The sequence below is a fragment of the Salmo salar genome, chromosome ssa06 (genome assembly GCF_905237065.1).
Source record: "Salmo salar chromosome ssa06, Ssal_v3.1, whole genome shotgun sequence".
Taxonomy (NCBI): domain Eukaryota; kingdom Metazoa; phylum Chordata; class Actinopteri; order Salmoniformes; family Salmonidae; genus Salmo; species Salmo salar.
The window spans coordinates 74682362-74702035 of NC_059447.1; the positions used below are offsets into that span (position 1 = coordinate 74682362).

The 19674-nt window shown below is 44.4% G+C and overlaps 1 protein-coding gene and 1 pseudogene across 1 annotated transcript; one reads left to right on the forward strand and one right to left on the reverse strand.

Annotated features, from left to right (window-relative positions):
* Positions 1-1089: 1089 nt before the first annotated feature.
* Positions 1090-10075, forward strand: chgb (chromogranin B). Its single transcript, XM_014205730.2, has 7 exons — positions 1090-1336; positions 1619-1665; positions 1796-1889; positions 2947-4684; positions 4850-4982; positions 6100-6207; positions 9614-10075. The coding sequence occupies exons 1-7, from the start codon at positions 1288-1290 to the stop codon at positions 9695-9697; spliced, it is 2253 nt and encodes a 750-aa protein (XP_014061205.1). The 5' UTR covers positions 1090-1287; the 3' UTR covers positions 9698-10075.
* Positions 10076-10088: 13 nt separating this feature from the next.
* On the reverse strand, positions 10089-19227 carry LOC106608051 (tRNA (adenine(58)-N(1))-methyltransferase non-catalytic subunit TRM6-like; annotated as a pseudogene).
* Between the last annotated feature and the right edge of the window lie 447 nt (positions 19228-19674).

Genomic DNA, 19674 nt, shown 5'->3' on the forward strand with positions numbered 1-19674 from the left:
ATATATTCAGATTTGGCAGAACCGTTAGTATATGTCAAAAAGGAGGCTTCAACTATTGAAAACCAAGAGATCATCATCAGATATCCAGCAAAACAGTATCACTACGAGCCCCCACTCATTCTCCTACCAACCAGCTCTGAATCATTTATGCTTCTCTGTTAAATGCGCTGGTGTTTTCACAACATTATCTCTCCTGATAGCGCTGAGCATGACTTCCTGTTTATTTGTGAAAAAATTGCACTAGTTTGTTTGGTCGTCTAATTTATACAATATTAGATGAAACGGAATGAGATATGAGAAAATCAATGGATTAATTCAGTTAACAGGCATTCCACACATATTGTAAACCCTGCCTACTGCGCTAGTGTCTCCCATGGAATTTTTACTGCTTACTGGCATGTTCTGATGAATTATTCACAGATGGTTGGCTATATACTGAACATAGTGTCTCTGAAGCATATAGGACATACAGTACCAGTCAAAAGTGGACACACCTACTCATCCCAGGGTTTTTCTTTATTTTGACTATTTTCTACATTGTAGAATAATAGTGAGGACATCAAAATAATGAAATAATACATATGGAATCATGTAGTAACCAAAAAAGTGTTAAACAAATCAAAATATATTTGATATTTGCGATTCTTCAAGGTAGCCACCCTTTCCCTTGATGACAGCTTTGCACACATGTAATAAGGATTGTGAAATGATAGTGTCATATTGAACATACATTTATTTATTCTATTGTGGCTTCCCCAGCTGTGAAAGCAATACTAACTTTGCTGATAGCTACTTACATGACACTTTGAAATGTTCTGGAGAGATGAAATGGTTTCTTTATTTCGTGGCCTGAACCTTTCTTTAATAAAATTAAACTTCTTGTTTTGCACCCAATTCTGTGTTGCTGACCACTAGCCTGATGTAAATCCACTGACACCGCTTAGAATTGGGATGCCAGTTGTTGCATTCATCAAACAACTTTATTAAAATGACTGTTGACGTCTTGCTGTAGGCTATTGCCTTTTTGACTACGATCTAATCTAATAATGATGTAGGTGACGTCCACATCCCTCCTACACCTCTTCCAGTTCACTCCTGATATATGGTGTGCCTCCCTCTACTTCTCAGACTACAAGAGTCCAGCTACCGCAGCAGAACCCACACAACCGCTCCTACACACACGGATGGAGAACGGGAGCTGGCTTGGCGGTGATGTGTTTAGACTTTTTGCTTTATTTATCAGCTCTTTCTTAGGTCATTTCTACGGGGAGATAATCTAAGTCTTCCATGATGAAACTTGTGTTTGTTTTTGCTGTGGTTGCGTATTTCTTTGCAGGTAAGCTATTGGTAAATTCAATGTGTTTCATTGTGTGTGTACTGTAGCGCGTTTCAGCACCACGGAGAGCGACACTGCTTGAGAGAGAGAGTTGCACGCAGTAGTCAGTCATGCATTGTGTGGAGCATTTTCTCTGTTAATCTTCTTGAGTAATGTTTTTATAATTGCTCATCAATATCACATATTTATTTTGCAAAACTAAATGGAATGTAATATATAGTTATGGAGAAGTGTTTTTCAGCACAGAACCACATTCTGACCCATTTTCTCACGAATTTTCAGAAAATCTATCACTTCCCGTTGGAAAAGAACGACAGCGAGAGGATGTGGTACGCGAACTGTTTTCCGTCTCTTGTTGCATAACTCAGATTAAAAAGAAATAGCATTATTATATAACTGAAATTGCACTGTATGCTTTAATGAGAGAGTCGTGACAGGTTGCTTGTTACTGTTTTCCAGGTAACCCGGTGCTTGGTTGAGGTCCTGTCCAAGGCGTTGACCAAACCTGACTCTCACCCTCTGGATCAGGAATGCAAAGATATTCTCAAAGCAGGCAAGTAGTCTTTACATGACTAATTGTTGTATTTCAAAGGCAGCATATAGGAAGGATTTTGAAAAGATAGCATTATATCATTTCATAAACGGTGAAAGCAATATGATGTCAGTGTTTGTTTACAAGACTGGGGTTAATGAACCTTGCACTTGCCTTTCATAAACTAACACGTGCACTTGACTCACCCATCCCCCGCCCCTCCACCAGCACTGACTTTGCCGATAGCTACTTTTTCGAGTAAAAATGTGGTTGTCCCAACTAGCTATTTTAATATTAATGTACTAACTGTAAGTTGCTTGCATAAGAGCATCTGCTAAATGAATAAAATGTAAAATGTTGGTCTGCCATGATGCTACCAATAAATCACTTTTGCCTGTCTTTCTCTGTAATGTCAATGGAAATGAAGGAAAGGAGATGAGCAGATGAAGCCACTTTAGACTATTGAGATGCAGCCCCGTGTTGACTGGAGGCAGAGATAAAATGAGTACAACCAGAGATACCAGTACTGTATATAATGAGGAGATGGTCTTGTCTCCGCCCTAACAATGGGAGTCATTGACGGGAGTGGACCCTCTCGCTTGACAGTAATATTACACAGGGTTACTGCTGTAGGTCATAGGACTCAGTGGGACTTCGGCTCGGTGGGGCTTTAGGCAACCAGCTGAGGAGATATGAATAGAGAAACCTAAATTAGCATTTGCTTCTGTATTGATGGAAATTCTACTTAGCTGAATTTAAATATGCTACTGTGGGAGACAGATAATGCCTGGGCTTTTTCCATATATTGTTGAGAACCATTTTACAATGGTCACCAAAATGAACTAATCAAGGGTCTATGAGTAGCTGATTAGTTGAATCAGGTGTCAGTGCAGTGCTGGAAAAAAGTGCCAGTGCCTCCGAGTAGCTCTTCTGTCTCTGTAATGTTTGAATTGAGGGGGAACTTGCAGAGTGGGGCTTGAGTTGGACAACATGAGACAAGGATAAAGTAGTAGACACTGATATTGTCAACACACTATTGAATGCCCTTTGAGAGTCTCTTCTTCCACCCCCTCTACAGGTGCCCAACATGCTGCTCCTGTGGAGAAGAAAAGTGATGAGGTGCTGACCCATGAAGAGGAGGGCAAAGAACATGAACCTAAGCCTGAGGCACCAGGCGCCGACGTGAAAGACATCGAGGCCCTCCTGAAGTCTGTGGAGGAGAAGAGAGAGACACCGGAGGACGAAGATCGCAGCCAGGAGTCATGGGACCTCAACTACGAGAAAGAGAAAAGGATTTGGAAACCAACGCATAGGTATCATCATGAGAAACCCAATCACAAACGTGATGAGGAGGTTTCTGAAGAAGTGAGAGAAGAGCCAGACGAAGAACATAGTCAGGAATCCTGGAGCCTGGGCGATGAGAAGGAGAAGAGATATAGGCCTACCTATCGGTACACCCCCAAAAAACACCCCAAACGAGATGAAGAGGGTTTAGAAGAAGAGAGAGAAGAGCCAGAAGAGGAACGTAGTCAGGAATCCTGGAGCCTGGGCGATGAGAAGGAGAAGAGGTATAGGCCTACCTATCGGTACACCCCAAAGAAACACCACAAACGAGACGAAGAGAGTTTAGAGGAAGAGAGAGAAGAGCCAGAAGAGGAACGTAGTCAGGAATCCTGGAGCCTGGGCGATGAGAAGGAGAAGAGGTATAGGCCTACCTATCGGTACACCCCAAAGAAACACCACAAACGAGACGAAGAGGGTTTAGAGGAAGAGAGAGAAGAGCCAGAAGAGGAACGTAGTCAGGAATCCTGGAGCCTGGGCGATGAGAAGGAGAAGAGATATAGGCCTACCTATCGGTACACCCCAAAGAAACACCACAAACGAGATGAAGAGGGTTTAGAGGAAGAGAGAGAAGAGCCAGAAGAGGAACGTAGTCAGGAATCCTGGAGCCTGGGCGAGGAGAAGGAGAAGAGATATAGGCCTACCTATCGGTACAGCCCCAAAAAACACCCCAAACGAGACGAAGAGAGTTTAGAGGAAGAGAGAGAAGAGCCAGAAGAGGAACGTAGTCAGGAATCCTGGAGCCTGGGCGATGAGAAGGAGAAGAGATATAGGCCTACCTATCGGTACACCCCAAAGAAACACCACAAACGAGATGAAGAAGACGAAGAGCGCAGCCAAGAGTCCTGGAGTCTGGGCGATGAGAAAGAAAAGAGAGAGGAGGATGATGAGGAAAGAAAGAAGAGGATTTGGAAACCCACCCATCGGTACCACCACAAGAAGCACCACAAACGCAGTGAAGATCCTTCAGAGGAAGAGGAGGAGGAGGAGAAAGAGAAGAGAATTTGGAAACCCACACACAGATATCACCACAAGAAACACCACAAACGAGGTGCTGACTCATCGGACGAGGAATCAGAGGAAAAGAGATCAGTTGAGTCAGAGGAAGAGGAGGAAGAGGATAGAGAGAAGAGAATCTGGAAGCCCACACACAGATACCACCACAAAAAACACCACAAACGTGATGAGGAGCTTTCAGAAGAAGGGAGAGAGGAGCCAGATGAAGAACGCAGCCAAGAGTCCTGGAGTCTGGGTGATGGAAAGGAGAAGAGAGAGGAGGATGAGGATGAGAGAGAGAAGAGGATTTGGAAACCAACTCACAGGTACCACCACAAGAAGCATCACAAACGAAATGGGGATTCCTCAGAGGAGGAAGACGAGGAACGAAGGAGCGATTCGGACGAACATGAGGAGGAGAAGATGGATGGCGACGCCGAGGAGGCTGAGAGACAGAGGGATAGGCAGGAGGCTCTGAGGTGTGTATCTATATATTCATCTTTTTTCCAGGCTATAAATCTTCAACCATAACAATTTTTACCAAAGGACATTTTAGACACATGCTTTTGAGACCAAGGACTAGGCTTAATCTGTGTCCGGGAAACCGGCACTGAGTATAGGTTGTGCTGGTGTTTGTGTGACAGGTACCTGGCAGAGAAGAGTCGTCTCCTGGGGGAGGGCGAGGTGTATGAGAAACGTTCTCCCTGGGCTTACAGAGGATACTACCACCCCGCCTGGTGGAAGAGAAGCATAGACCCACACACACCATTGCATAAGGTTTCTATGTACAACCTATTATAACCTACATGTTTAGACTGGACTACTGCTGTATTAGTTTGTATAGTTTGAGCTATTTTAATCATTTTTTTCAATCACTTTTATTGTTCTTTAATCGTTTATATATTAAGGTCCCACTTTATATGATGTTCAGTCCATAAAGGCTTCATAAAGCCTTCACAATGCCTTTATAAGCGCTACATAAATGTGTTACACAGCATCTATAACTGTATGTCATGGTTTATAAAGGGTTAATACATGTGGCATAACTGTGTGACAATCACCAATGTCAAATGTGATATTAACATGTGCTTTATAAAGTGTTAATACACGTGGCATAACTGTGTGACATAATCACCAATGTCAAATGTGATATTAACATGTGCTTTATAACGGGTTAATACATGTGGCATAACTGTGTGGCATAATCACCGATGTCAAATGTGATATTAACATGTGCTTTATAAAGGGTGACATGTGCTGAAGGAAGTCATGTTTGTCACGTTACATCTAATCTCCTTCCAAGACTCTGTCCAAATCCACGGAAGATCTAGTGGACCAACACATAAACCTTCATTAGGGAAAGAGGGTGGGCCATCCTAGAAATGTTTTAGAGTAATATAACATTTACAATTTAGCAGACGCTTTTATCCAAAGCGACTTAGTCATACGTGCATACATTTGTATGTATGGGTTTTCCCGGTAATCGAACCCGCTATCCTGGCGTTGCAATGCTCTACCAAGATGGTTATAAATGCTTTGTGAAGCCTCAATTTAATATGATTTATAAAGCCTTTATTAAGCGATGCTTATGGCACCTTTTATAAAGCACAGGTTTATGTCATATTTGACATTGGTGGTTATGTCACACAGTTATGCCACATTTATGAACCCTTAATAGAGTATGACATAGTTATAGATGATTGATTTGTGGCACATGTATGTAGTGTTCATGAAGGCTTTATGAAGGCTTTATGAAACCTTTATAAGCTGCACGTCATTTAAAGCGGGATCTATATTAATCTATCATTATGCTTATCAATTGTTTCCAATTTGATTTTAATTAGTACAGAAATGTTTTAATACACTAAAGTGTGATGTGATTTGATTGGCTAAGATGGAGGAACTGGCGAAGTTGCTGACCTATAAGAATCACCAGCTGGCCAGCCAATCAGAGCCGGCGGACGAGGAAAAGAAGAGGAGCGTATCTCTAACCCCAGAGGAGGTAACATTTGAACATCACAAATAACCTTTATGAAACATGACACAGAACAATTCAATGGTGAATTACTATATCATCAGCTTCCTCTTCAACTTCTCAGAAAATATATCTTGAAAGATAACATATCACAAGGTTTTGGATGTTTCATGCTCTTAGACAGACACCACAATCCTGCTTTATATTGAAGTAAGAAAACCTTTTTCAAGCCATGAAAATTATGAACCAGTCCAATATTGGATGTTGCCCTCTCTGTAGTCTGCAGGGAAGAGACTCTACCCTCTCTGTAGTCTGCAGGGAAGAGACTCTACCCTCTCTGTAGTCTGCAGGGAAGAGACTCTACCCTCTCTGTAGTCTGCAGGGAAGAGACTCTACCCTCTCTGTAGTCTGCAGGGAAGAGACTCTACCCTCTCTGTAGTCTGCAGGGAAGAGACTCTACCCTCTCTGTAGTCTGCAGGGAAGAGACTCTACCCTCTCTGTAGTCTGCAGGGAAGAGACTCTACCCTCTCTGTAGTCTGCAGGGAAGAGACTCTACCCTCTCTGTAGTCTGCAGGGAAGAGACTCTACCCTCTCTGTAGTCTGCAGGGAAGAGACTCTACCCTCTCTGTAGTCTGCAGGGAAGAGACTCTACCCTCTCTGTAGTCTGCAGGGAAGAGACTCTACCCTCTCTGTAGTCTGCAGGGAAGAGACTCTACCCTCTCTGTAGTCTGCAGGGAAGAGACTCTACCCTCTCTGTAGTCTGCAGGGAAGAGACTCTACCCTCTCTGTAGTCTGCAGGGAAGAGACTCTACCCTCTCTGTAGTCTGCAGGGAAGAGACTCTACCCTCTCTGTAGTCTGCAGGGAAGAGACTCTACCCTCTCTGTAGTCTGCTGTGGGAAGAGACTCTACCCTCTCTGTAGTCTGCAGGGAAGAGACTCTACCCTCTCTGTAGTCTGCAGGGAAGAGACTCTACCCTCTCTGTAGTCTGCAGGGAAGAGACTCTACCCTCTCTGTAGTCTGCAGGGAAGAGACTCTACCCTCTCTGTAGTCTGCAGGGAAGAGACTCTACCCTCTCTGTAGTCTGCTGTGGGAAGAGACTCTACCCTCTCTGTTACATAACCATGCAGAAGCCATATGTTTATCTCTAGGAGACCTGGCTCGGGTTGAGGCTTCACAACTCAAAATGAGCCTTGATATTCTAGAATGGAAACAGCCTGTGTGTGAATGAGCGCAGGTACAAATGCCTACAGAGAAAGGCCCTCTTTGACTCCAGGCATGTCTTCCTAGATAGTGATGGTGGCTCACTAAGCAAATTAATAATGTAATGAATATATTATTCTGCAACTCATTGTTCTTTGGCACTGACAGTCTTCACAGTGATGAGAGATAGTAGGCTAAACAAGAGATGTGTCCCTGAAAGAAATGGTATCCTCTGCACTGTGGGATTCATCTGAAAGCAATAAAATCACAAGTTTAGTGAATGTGCTTCTAGCTGCAGAGAAAAAGGCTGTTCTTTTTCCTCTCTCCCTCGCATGGTTTTCATGGCTGCAGCAGCAATTGCACCAAAACCTAAGTTATTACATCCCCTCACAACCCACCCCTGTTAGAGCTGATAGTGGCTGGCCCGGGTATAAACTCTCATCATACCACTTGCTCTGGAGCCAGGAAATGCAACGGGGAGGGGGGAGCATGGATGACTCTAGGGTATTATTTTTCATCCTGACAGTCTTCAGACTACACTGCAGCAGCATCCCCTACAATGGGACTCCGGTAGTGGGAATATCTACACTATTGACTGTATTAAGATCCAGGGAAAGCAGTGGCTAATTAAGGGGGGAAGTCAGATTCCAGGAGCAAGGGGTTTAATTGAAGGGCTTGCACTTTTACAGAATAAATGCCTATGTGTTCTTTCTTCCTTGGATGGAGGCCAAAATTAAGCTACACTAAACAAAAATAGAAATGCAACATTTAACTATTTCAAAGATTTTACTGAGTTACAATTCATATAACGGAATCAGTCAATTGAAATAAATAAATGTGTCCCTCATCTATGGATTTAGATGACTGGGAATACAGATATGCATCTGTTGGTCACAGAGACCTTAAAAAAAGGTAGCTGTGGATCAGAAAACCAGTCAGTATCTGGTGGGACCACCATTTGCCTCATGCAGCGCGACACATCTCCTTTGCATAGAATTGATCAGTCTGTTGATTGTGGTGCGTGGAATCTTGTCCCACTCCTCTTCAATGGCTGTGTGAAGTTGCTGGATATTGGCGGGAACTGGAACACGCCGTCGTACAGGTTGATCCAGAGCATCCCAAACATGCTCCACGAGTGACATGTCTGGTGAGTATGCAGGCCATGGAAGAACTGGGACATCTTCAGTTTCCAGGTATTGTGTATAGATCCTTGTGACATGAGGATGTGCATGATGGCGGTGGATGAATGGCACGACAATGGACCTCAGGATCTCGTCATGGTATCTTTATACATTCAAATTACCATTGAGAAAATGCAATTGTGTTCATGTCCGTAGTTTTATACCTGCCCATACCATAACCCCACCATGGGGTACTCTGTTCACAACATTAATATCAGAAAACATTTCCCACACGACGTAATACCCACTGTTTGCCATCTGCCCGGTAAAGTTGAAACTGGGATTCATCCGTGAAGAGCACACTTCTCCAGCGTGCCAGTGGCCATCAAAGGTCAGCATTTGTCCACTAGTGGGTTACGATGCCGAACTGCAGTCAGGTCAAGACCCTGGTGAGGACAACGAGCACACAGATGAGCTTCCCTGAAATTATTTCTGACAGTTTGTGCAGAAATTCTTTGGTTGTGCAAACCCAGTTTCATCAGCTGTCCGGGTAGCTGGTCTCACACGATCCCACAGGTGAAGAAGCCGGATGTGGAGGTCCTGGGCTGGAGGTGGTTACGGTTGTGAGGCCGGTTGGACCTACTGCCGAATTCTCTCAAACGGCTTATGGTAGAGAAATTAACATTCAATTATCTGGCAACAGCTCTGGTGGACATTCCTACAGTCAGCATGCCAATTGCATGCTCCCTCAAAACTTGAGACATCTGTGGCATTGTGTTGTGTGACAAAACTGCACATTTTAGTGTCCTTTTATTGTCCACCAGCACAAGGTGCACCTGTGTAATGATCATGCTGTTTAATCAGCTTCTTGATACGCCACACCTGTCAGGTGGATGGATTATCTTGGCAAAGGAGAAATGCTCGCGAACAGGGATGTAAACAAATTTGTGCAGGAAATGTGAGAACTTTGTTTTTTGTGTGTATGGAAAATTTCAGGGATCTTTTATTTCAGCTCATGAAACATGGGACCAACACTTTACATGTTGCGTTTATATTTTTGTTCAGTGTATTTAGCAGTAATAACGCTCTCTCTGTGTGTGTGTGTTTTCAGGAGAAGGAGCTGGAGAACATAGCAGCTATGGACATGGAGCTACAGAAGATATCTCAGAAGATGCATGAGAACAGGAGTGACTAGATAGACAGGCAGAGGCATGCAGACAGGAATGCTAAGATACACAAGGCTAGCACACTGAGATAGTAACAAAAGACTAAAAAGAGAGAGCTGTAGACTGACCTGTCAGCGTTCCGGACAAAAAAAACATTAACATCCAAGAGCCTTGCTGCAAATTCTGCTGTGTTAACCCTTGTACCTGTGAAATGTTGATGTTCTCAAAAGAGACTGTTTAGTTAATAGTATAATATAATAGTATAAAGATAAAGTAGATGCTTTGCTAATTTGTCCGGATATCTATATATTTAAAGTACGCATCACAGTTTTGTTCAAACTTTTGAATGGTTGTTTGTTTGTTCAGTCTGCATTTAATAAAATGTATTATTCTGGGACCAAAACTAACCTGTATCTCAGGATTTTAATACCTCAGGAACACAGTTGGTTATCAAGAATAATAGTATTTTAACAGCACTGTATTTATTGAAATTCACACTAATGCAGCACAGTAAGGAGGCTGTGATAGCAAATGGCTGCTTTACATCATGGCACTTTCTGCTAAAAAAGTATAAAATACAAACAAAATGCTACATTTGGGAGCTTAGAGCTTTGGAGAGCAGCTCCAGGGCTGAATAACAGCCATGATCGTTTAGAACTGGTAGCAGGAGGAGGGAGAGACATTTCAGTGATTCTATCCCCACCTCCACAAGTACATGTAAATCAAGTCATCAATGATTTAAATTAGACAAACTCTGGGCACCCCTCAATAGTCTGTCATCCCTCTGTGGTCTCTGAGTTTCAGTCTCTTTGTGGCCGGCTCTTCTGCTATAGTTGAGCCTGTCTTAGCTTTAGTCGTATCCGTAGTAACAGTCGTCTCGGAGAGGAGGTAACCCCCGCCCCCACTCATCAGCAGCACAGGGTGCGTCCTGTGAGGCAACACCTACACACAGAGACAGTGAGGTCAGAGGTAGCTCTGGTATTACAAATATGGACGCTTCCACAGAGACAGTGAGGTCAGAGGTAGTTCTGGTATTACAAACATGGACGCTTCCACAGAGACAGTGAGGTCAGAGGTAGTTCTGGTATTACAAACATGGACGCTTCCACAGAGACAGTGAGGTCAGAGGTAGCTTTGGTATTACAAACATGGACGCTTCCACAGAGACAGTGAGGTCAGAGTTAGTTCTGGTATTACAAACATGGACGCTTCCACAGAGACAGTGAGGTCAGAGGTAGTTCTGGTATTACAAACATGGACGCTTCCACAGAGACAGTGAGGTCAGAGTTAGTTCTGGTATTACAAACATGGACGCTTCCACAGAGACAGTGAGGTCAGAGGTAGTTCTGGTATTACAAACATGGACGCTTCCACAGAGACAGTGAGGTCAGAGGTAGTTCTGGTATTACAAACATTGACGCTTCCACAGAGACAGTGAGGTCAGAGGTAGTTCTGGTATTACAAACATGGACGCTTCCACAGAGACAGTGAGGTCAGAGTTAGTTCTGGTATTACAAACATGGACGCTTCCACAGAGACAGTGAGGTCAGAGGTAACTCTGGTATTACAAACATGGACGCCTCCACAGAGACAGTGAGGTCAGAGGAAGTTCTGGTATTACAAACATGGACGCTTCCACAGAGACAGTGAGGTCAGAGGTAACTCTGGTATTACAAACATGGACGCCTCCACAGAGACAGTGAGGTCAGAGGAAGTTCTGGTATTACAAACATGGACGCTTCCACAGAGACAGTGAGGTCAGAGTTAGTTCTGGTATTACAAACATGGACGCTTCCACAGAGACAGTGAGGTCAGAGTTAGTTCTGGTATTACAAACATGGACGCTTCCACAGAGACAGTGAGGTCAGAGGTAGTTCTGGTATTACAAACATGGACGCTTCCACAGAGACAGTTGTACAGTTTGATGAGGCTTATACCTGGTAATGTCTGATCCAGGAGTCGGTGAGTCTCAGGCTGACCGCTCCGCCTTGTTCCCTGAGCTTTGTATAGCAATCAATCAGAGGCTGTGGGAGAGAGACAGACAGAAAGAGACAGACAGAAAGAGACAGACAGAAAGAGATGGAAATGACAAGAGTTTAATAACAACACGACAGCAGTGAACACGACAGGTGAACACGACAGGGGTGAACACGACAGGGGTGAACACGACAGGGGAACACGGCAGGTGAACACGACAGGGGAACACGACAGCGGGGAACACGACAGGGGTGAACACGGCAGGGGAACACGGCAGGGGAACACGACAGGGGAACACGACAGGGGAACACGACAGGGGTGAACACGACGGGAACACGACAGGGGAACACGACAGGGGTGAACACGACAGGGGAACACGACAGGGGAACACGACAGGGGAACACGACAGGGGTGAACACGACAGGGGAACACGACAGGGGTGAACACGACAGGGGAACACGACAGGGGAACACGACAGGGGTGAACACGACAGGGGAACACGACAGGGGAACACGACAGGGGAACACGACAGGGGTGAACACGACAGGGGAACACGAAAGGGGAACACGAAAGGGGAACACGACAGTGGAACACGACAGTGGAACACGACAGGGGTGAACACGACAGGGGAACACGACAGGGGAACACGACAGGGGTGAACACGACAGGGGAACACGACAGGGGAACACGACACACACACACTAGAGCACACTAGGAAGCATACTAGAGAACACTCAGATGCACACCTCTTTGTATTGAGAGTACACTACAAAGGGTCTGGAGGGGGCGAGGAACTTGATGAGGCCCAGTAGAACTAGACAGTAGAACTAGACAGTAGACAGTGGAACTAGACAGGGGTGGAACCAACTGGCTATCACCAACCTGAGGAGAAAAAACAGAGATATTATACTGTAGAACTAGACAGTAGAACTAGACAGTAGACAGTGGAACTAGACAGTAGAACTAGACTAGAACTAGACAGTAGAACTAGACAGCAGAACTAGACAGTAGAACTAGACAGTAGAACTAGACAGTAGAACTAGACAGCAGAACTAGACAGCAGAACTAGACAGTAGAACTAGACAGTGGAACTAGACAGTAGAACTAGACAGCAGAACTAGACAGTAGAACTAGACAGTAGAACTAGACAGTAGAACTAGACAGTAGAACTAGACAGTAGACAGTGGAACTAGACAGTAGAACTAGACTAGAACTAGACAGTAGAACTAGACAGCAGAACTAGACAGTAGAACTAGACAGTAGAACTAGACTAGAACTAGACAGTAGAACTAGACAGCAGAACTAGACAGTAGAACTAGACAGGGGTGGAACCGACTGGCTATCCCCAACCTGAGGAGAAGAACCAGAGATATTATACTGTAGAACTAGACAGTAGAACTAGACAGTAGAACTAGACAGTAGAACTAGACAGTAGAACTAGACAGGGGTGGAACCAACTGGCTATCACCAACCTGAGGAGAAGAACCAGAGATATTATACTGTAGAACTAGACAGTAGAACTAGACAGTAGAACTAGACAGTAGAACTAGACAGTAGAACTAGACAGGGGTGGAACCGACTGGACTATCACCAACCTGAGGAGAAGAACCAGAGATATTATACAGTAGAACTAGACAGTAGAACTAGACAGTAGAACTAGACAGTAGAACTAGACAGTAGAACTAGACAGGGGTGGAACCGACTGGCTATCACCAACCTGAGGAGAAGAACCAGAGATATTATACTGTAGAACTAGACAGTAGAACTAGACAGTAGAACTAGACAGCAGAACTAGACAGCAGAACTAGACTGTAGAACTAGACTGTAGAACTAGACAGTAGAACTAGACAGTAGAACTAGACAGTAGACAGTGGAACTAGACAGTAGAACTAGACTAGAACTAGACAGTAGAACTAGACAGCAGAACTAGACAGTAGAACTAGACAGTAGAACTAGACAGTAGAACTAGACAGTAGACAGTGGAACTAGACAGTAGAACTAGACTAGAACTAGACAGTAGAACTAGACAGCAGAACTAGACAGTAGAACTAGACAGTAGAACTAGACAGGGGTGGAACCAACTGGCTATCACCAACCTGAGGAGAAGAACCAGAGATATTATACTGTAGAACTAGACAGTAGAACTAGACAGTAGAACTAGACAGTAGAACTAGACAGGGGAGGAACCGACTGGCTATCCCCAACCTGAGGAGAAGAACCAGAGATATTATACTGTAGAACTAGACTGTAGAACTAGACAGTAGAACTAGACAGCAGAACTAGACAGTAGAACTAGACAGTAGAACTAGACAGTAGAACTAGACAGTAGACAGTGGAACTAGACAGTAGAACTAGACTAGAACTAGACAGTAGAACTAGACAGCAGAACTAGACAGTAGAACTAGACAGTAGAACTAGACAGTAGAACTAGACAGGGGTGGAACCAACTGGCTATCACCAACCTGAGGAGAAGAACCAGAGATATTATACAGTAGAACTAGACAGTAGAACTAGACAGTAGAACTAGACAGTAGAACTAGACAGGGGAGGAACCGACTGGCTATCCCCAACCTGAGGAGAAGAACCAGAGATATTATACTGTAGAACTAGACTGTAGAACTAGACAGTAGAACTAGACAGTAGAACTAGACAGTAGAACTAGACAGCGATCTAAAGAGGAGAAGAACCAGAGATATTAGTAGAACTAGACAGTAGAACTAGACTGTAGAACTAGACAGTAGAACTCTTTCACCTAACCAATTTGGTGAGATTAGTGAGTACTTCAAAGGAGGGAGGATGGAAGGCCTGTTGAAAGTATTGGAACTCAGGTGTAGAGACATACTAGGGATGTAGACTACCTGGAAACATGAGTTTCCCCAATCCTCGACAAACCTATCAATAAACACAGGATCAGATGACATCTGCTGTAGCACCAACATCTTTAACTAGACATCTCACACCTATCTCACTTTGGATCAAGATTACTGCTAAACACTCCTGTTTTGTTCCTTGTGTTGACATGAAGATGTTAACATAGACATGTTTGACTGATTTCAGACAGTGCAAGACAATACCAACAGAGCAGAAACTAACTCATGTGTCAGTGGTATGTAGTCTTAGTGCCAAAAAGCTGTTATACTGTTTATTACTGCTTATACATGTCTATTAACAGCACATTCATGGTTTAGAGTTCACTCTAACTTAGTGTCATTAAAACAGAGATCTTATGTGGGGAGGTGAGAGCGAGACAAAACAACAGACTCCCCCGTCAGTGTTCCTCTCCTCCGGCACACCTGCAGCAGCAGTTTCTTCCTCTTCTCCTCCATCTTCACCTTCTTCTCCTGGGCCTGAAACACAACATACAGCTGCTCTTCAATTGTACACCGTTGAAATCTTTGGAGCACACAAGCACCAGGAAGTGTGACAAATAACAGAGACAACTTTCTGCTTAACTATGTGTTGTCATACTCTGATCTCTCTCCGTTTTTCCCTCTCCCTCCTTGTCCTCGGCAGGGTCTGACCTGGTACTAGTCTCCATGCTCTGGTCCTCTGTGTCTGGGCTGCCCCCATTGCCTTCTGCTTTCTCTGGGTCAGGTTGGACTTGTCTCCATTGGCCTGTCCAGCATCTAGAGTTGTGACAATACATCAATCAATTCAATAGATGAGACAGTATAGCATTGTTGGTCTGTCAAAGGATTATATTCCACACACCTGCATCTATGTCTTTGGCCTCCGTGTCCAGTGTCCCTGCCAGCAGTGCGTTGACGTGACAGATGGGAAACTCATGGAGCGTATCGTGGAAGTGGGAGGGGGACCCAAAGCTCTCTACCCCCACCCTCACAGGACCTCCTCCTGGGTACATCTGCACCACTGACCCATAGCCTGGAGGAGAGAGGAGAGAGACACAAGATGGAGGAGTCTGTTCGGGTGTCTCCAGATGAACGCAACATTACAGGACGTTCCGATAGAATTGACATAAAATGTTGACTGTTGAAATACTTGTGGTTATGTAGTGTATGTGGACACCTGCTTGTCGAACATCTCATTCCAAAATCATGGTCATTAATATGGAGTTGATCCCACCTTTGCTGCTATAACAGCCTCCACTCCTCTGGGAAGGCTTTCCCCTAGATGTTGGAACATTGCTGCGGGGACTTGCTTCTATTCAGCCACAAGAGCATTAGTGAGGTCAGGCACTGATGTTGGGCGATGAGGCCTGGTACGCAGTTGGCGTTCCAATTCAGCCCAAAGGTGTTCGATGAAGTTGAGGTCAGGGCTCTGTGCCCGGCCAGTCAAGTTCTTCCACACCGATCTCAACAAACCATTTCTGTACAGACCTCGCTTTGTGCACAGGGGCATTGTCATGCTGAAACAGGAAAAGGCCTTCCCCAAACTGTTGAAACAAAGTTGGAAGCACAGAATCATCTTGAATGTATGTATGCCGTGGCGTTAAGATTTCCCTTCACTGGCCTAGTCCGAACCATGAAAAACAGCTCCAGACCATTATTCCTCCTCCACCAAACTTTACAGTTGGCACTCTGCATTCAGGCAGGTAGCATTCTCCTGGCATCTGCCAAACCCAGATTCGTCCTTCGGATTGCCAGATGGTGAAGCGTGATTTCTCACTCCAGAGAACACGTTTCCACTGCTTCAGGAGTCCAATGGCGGTGAGCTTTACACCACTCCAGCTGACGCTTGACATTGCACATGGTGATCTTAGGCTTGTGTGCGGCTGCTCTGCCATGGAAACCCATTTCATGAAGCTTCCGACGAACAGTTATTGCGCTGACGTTGCTTCCAGAGGAAGTTTAGAACTAAGTAGTGAGCGTTGCAAGTGAGGACAGACAATTTTTACGCACTACAGCACTCTGCGGTCCCGTTCTGTGAGCTTGTGTGGCCTACCACTTCGCGGCTGAGCCGTTGTTGCTCCTTGACGATTCCACTTCACAATAACAGCACTTACAGTTGACTGCGGCAGCTCTAGCAGGGCAGACATTTGTTGGAAAGGTGTCACTGTACTGGTTCAAGTTGAAGTAATTTTTTATTATAATGCCGTTGATTGGCGAAGATGACAAACATTATATTAATGGTGCTACACATAGAATTTCTGCCCTATGTGGAAGTTAGGTGAATTGCAATGACACTAGGCTGTATTTAAACCACATCTCTCCCTTCGGATCTCATTTCCTCGTAACATGGCGGAGACTCACTCTTGAGCCTTTTACTTTCGGTTTTGGTCCACCAGCTTAAAACAGCTGTAAAAAATACTTTTAAAATTATTCCCTACACCAGGGACGGGCAACTGGCGGCCCCTCTTTTGAAGGCCCTCGGATCAACCCCCCCCCAAAAAAAAGTAGACTACACAAGGTGCAAACGTGGTTGTGCATCAGCAGTTTTACTATTGTTATGTCAGTCAGTGATTAGCCCATGTCAGCAAAACATTTTTAGATTGCCAAGTAAGTTTAGCGGCCTGCTATACAGACTTGTTATCATGGCCGAATTACCAGCCAGGGGCCCTCCATTGATTTTAACAAAATGTGTAGCATTGCAGCAACATTTGCTCTACACCCCATGATAAAATGTGTAGATTTGCACAAAATGTACTCTAAAATGTAAAAAAATATATATATATATACATATATATCTCCTCTGTGAATAGGGAGACCACTAAGATGTTTTGGTCGCAATATGATTTTCTGTGGCCCCCACCCCGATCAAAGATCCCTGCCCTACACTATTCAGTGCTTGTCATATCACATAAACTGAAATTGAGCGAGCAGTGTAGAATTTTAGCATTCTGGATTTCTACATTGGCCACTTTTTCCACTTTCCACTGATTTCCACTTGATAACACAGTCAAAGTCAGAACAGCTTTCCCATTTTGACCACAGATGGTGCTCTGGCGGGAGAAATCGACAGGCGAATATCACAGCCAATCACAACATTGGTGGGTCAGTAATATTGTGAAACACTATCATTCCACTATTACTGCAGATATATTATGGACATTTTATGAAATTACAATGCAAAAATTCTAAGAAATCCTGTGTAGCACCTTTAAGCAAGACATTCAAACAAGCCTTACAATCCAATTATAATACAAAAGTAGTGTGAAATTCACTCATAATCAACATGTAAATGGAGGCTTTTTTGCTTGCGGTCCATGAGAACTCCCCGTGTTTTCCTCAACGGTTGGGAAATTGTGAATAGCGACTCAGACTACAGCAGTCAGAGCATGGTCAACATAGACAGGGAACAAAACAGCTTGCTACAGAGCAGACATGATTCATAAGTCATGCAGAATAAGGCATCATGTGTGCGTTCGATATGGCACCCTATTCCCTATATAGTGCACTACTTTTGAGGCTCTGGTCAAACGTACTACACTATATAAAGAATATGCAGGTCATGACAGCTCTATCCATATTTCCAGACATGGTATTTCTATAGTCCAGTTACCTTCCATCCTCTCCATGACGGCCCCCAGCACCAGTCCAGCACAGGTCTCAAACACCAGCACCTTACTGCCTGCATGGATGTTGCCCAGAGTTAACATCTGGGCTAGGGTGTTGTACCGCAGGCAGCTGGAAGAGAAGAGGCAGACAGTCTGGGTTACAATAACACGAAGACAATCTTATCTCAGAAACAACATCATTTGGGCAGAGGTTTTCCTGACCGTGTGACCTAGCCAGGAAAACCACCTACGAGTGACTGTCCCTCTGGTCATCTAACTCACCATATCTTCCCTGGTTCTCTGCCCTGATACATCATAGCCAGGATACGACAAGAGGGCCTTAGGACCATCACACTGTTATCATACCTGGAGGGAACAGAACACAAGACATTCAGAACCCACAAAGCCCATTTCATTCATCACTAACACTGGTCCTGGAGTGTACAGGCCTACATTCCTCAGACTCACTTTTTCTTCTTGATGTATTTCTCTTGTGCAAACTCAGTCTTGTCCCTGAAACGTCCTACTGTTCTCTATCAGCTGCTGGACTATTTCCTGAGGAGTGGAGAGATGGGAAAGAGGAGCATCTTCAACATACACAAAACTTTCACAATAAATTCATACTCAACTTACTACCGGCACTGTTGTGGTACTTTGTGTAAAGCAATTCTAAACAAACTATTTACACAGCACAGTACACATATAGACGTGTTGTTTAAAATTGATTCATATATATTTTTGATCCACTGAGGGAGAAATGACAACTAATCTACATATGTCCAGAAGTACATGTACCTGTCCCTTCAGACCTTGCTCTTTGAGAGTCTCAATGTCATCTCTGGTGAGGTTCTGTGATTTCCCATCGTCCTGAATGTTCCTGTTGTCTGACCCTGCTTCCTTGGCATCTACAGTGACGCACAGACACAAGAAACAGACATCAACTCTGCACCTAGACAACTGAATCCATATCTGAATTAGAGAATGGAAATAGTTTTTGTTTGGTAGGTAGGTACCTGCAGAGCTCTCAATGTGTTTAGTTGGTGGTTGAAGATATCCCTCTAGTGGTGTGTCTCCTGACCCCTCCTGTCTCAGCCTCCAGTATTTATGCTGCAGTAGTTTATGTGTCAGGGGGCTAGGGTCAGTCTGTTATTACTGGAGTATTTCTCCTGTCTTATCCGGTGTCCTGTGTGAATTTAAGTATGCTCTCTCTAATTCTCTCTTTCTTTCTCTCCCTCTCTCGGAGGACCTGAGCCCTAGGACCATGCCGCAGGACTACCTGGCATGACGATTCCTTGCTGTCCCCAGTCCACCTGGCCGTGCTGCTGCTCCAGTTTCAACTGTTCTGCCTGCGGCTATGGAACCCAGACCTGTTCACCGGACGTGCTACCTGTCCCAGACCTGCTGTTTTCAACTCTCTAGAGACAGCAGGAGCAGTAGAGATACTCTCAATGATCGGCTATGAAAAGCCAACTGACATTTACTCTTGAGGTGCTGACTTGTTGCACCCTCGACAACTACTGTGATTATTATTATTTGACCACGCTGGTCATTTATGAACATTTGAACATCTTGGCC

What these genes read in the sequence shown, in the direction of transcription:
- chgb (XM_014205730.2), top strand. Translation starts at nt 1,288, where the DNA reads ATGATGAAACTTGTGTTTGTTTTTGCTGTGGTTGCGTATTTCTTTGCA. An exon ending in CACACACACCATTGCATAAG is followed by an intron (nt 4,983 to 6,099) that starts GTTTCTATGTAC and finishes TGATTGGCTAAG; the next exon opens with ATGGAGGAACTGGCGAAGTT. An exon ending in TATCTCTAACCCCAGAGGAG is followed by an intron (nt 6,208 to 9,613) that starts GTAACATTTGAA and finishes GTGTGTTTTCAG; the next exon opens with GAGAAGGAGCTGGAGAACAT.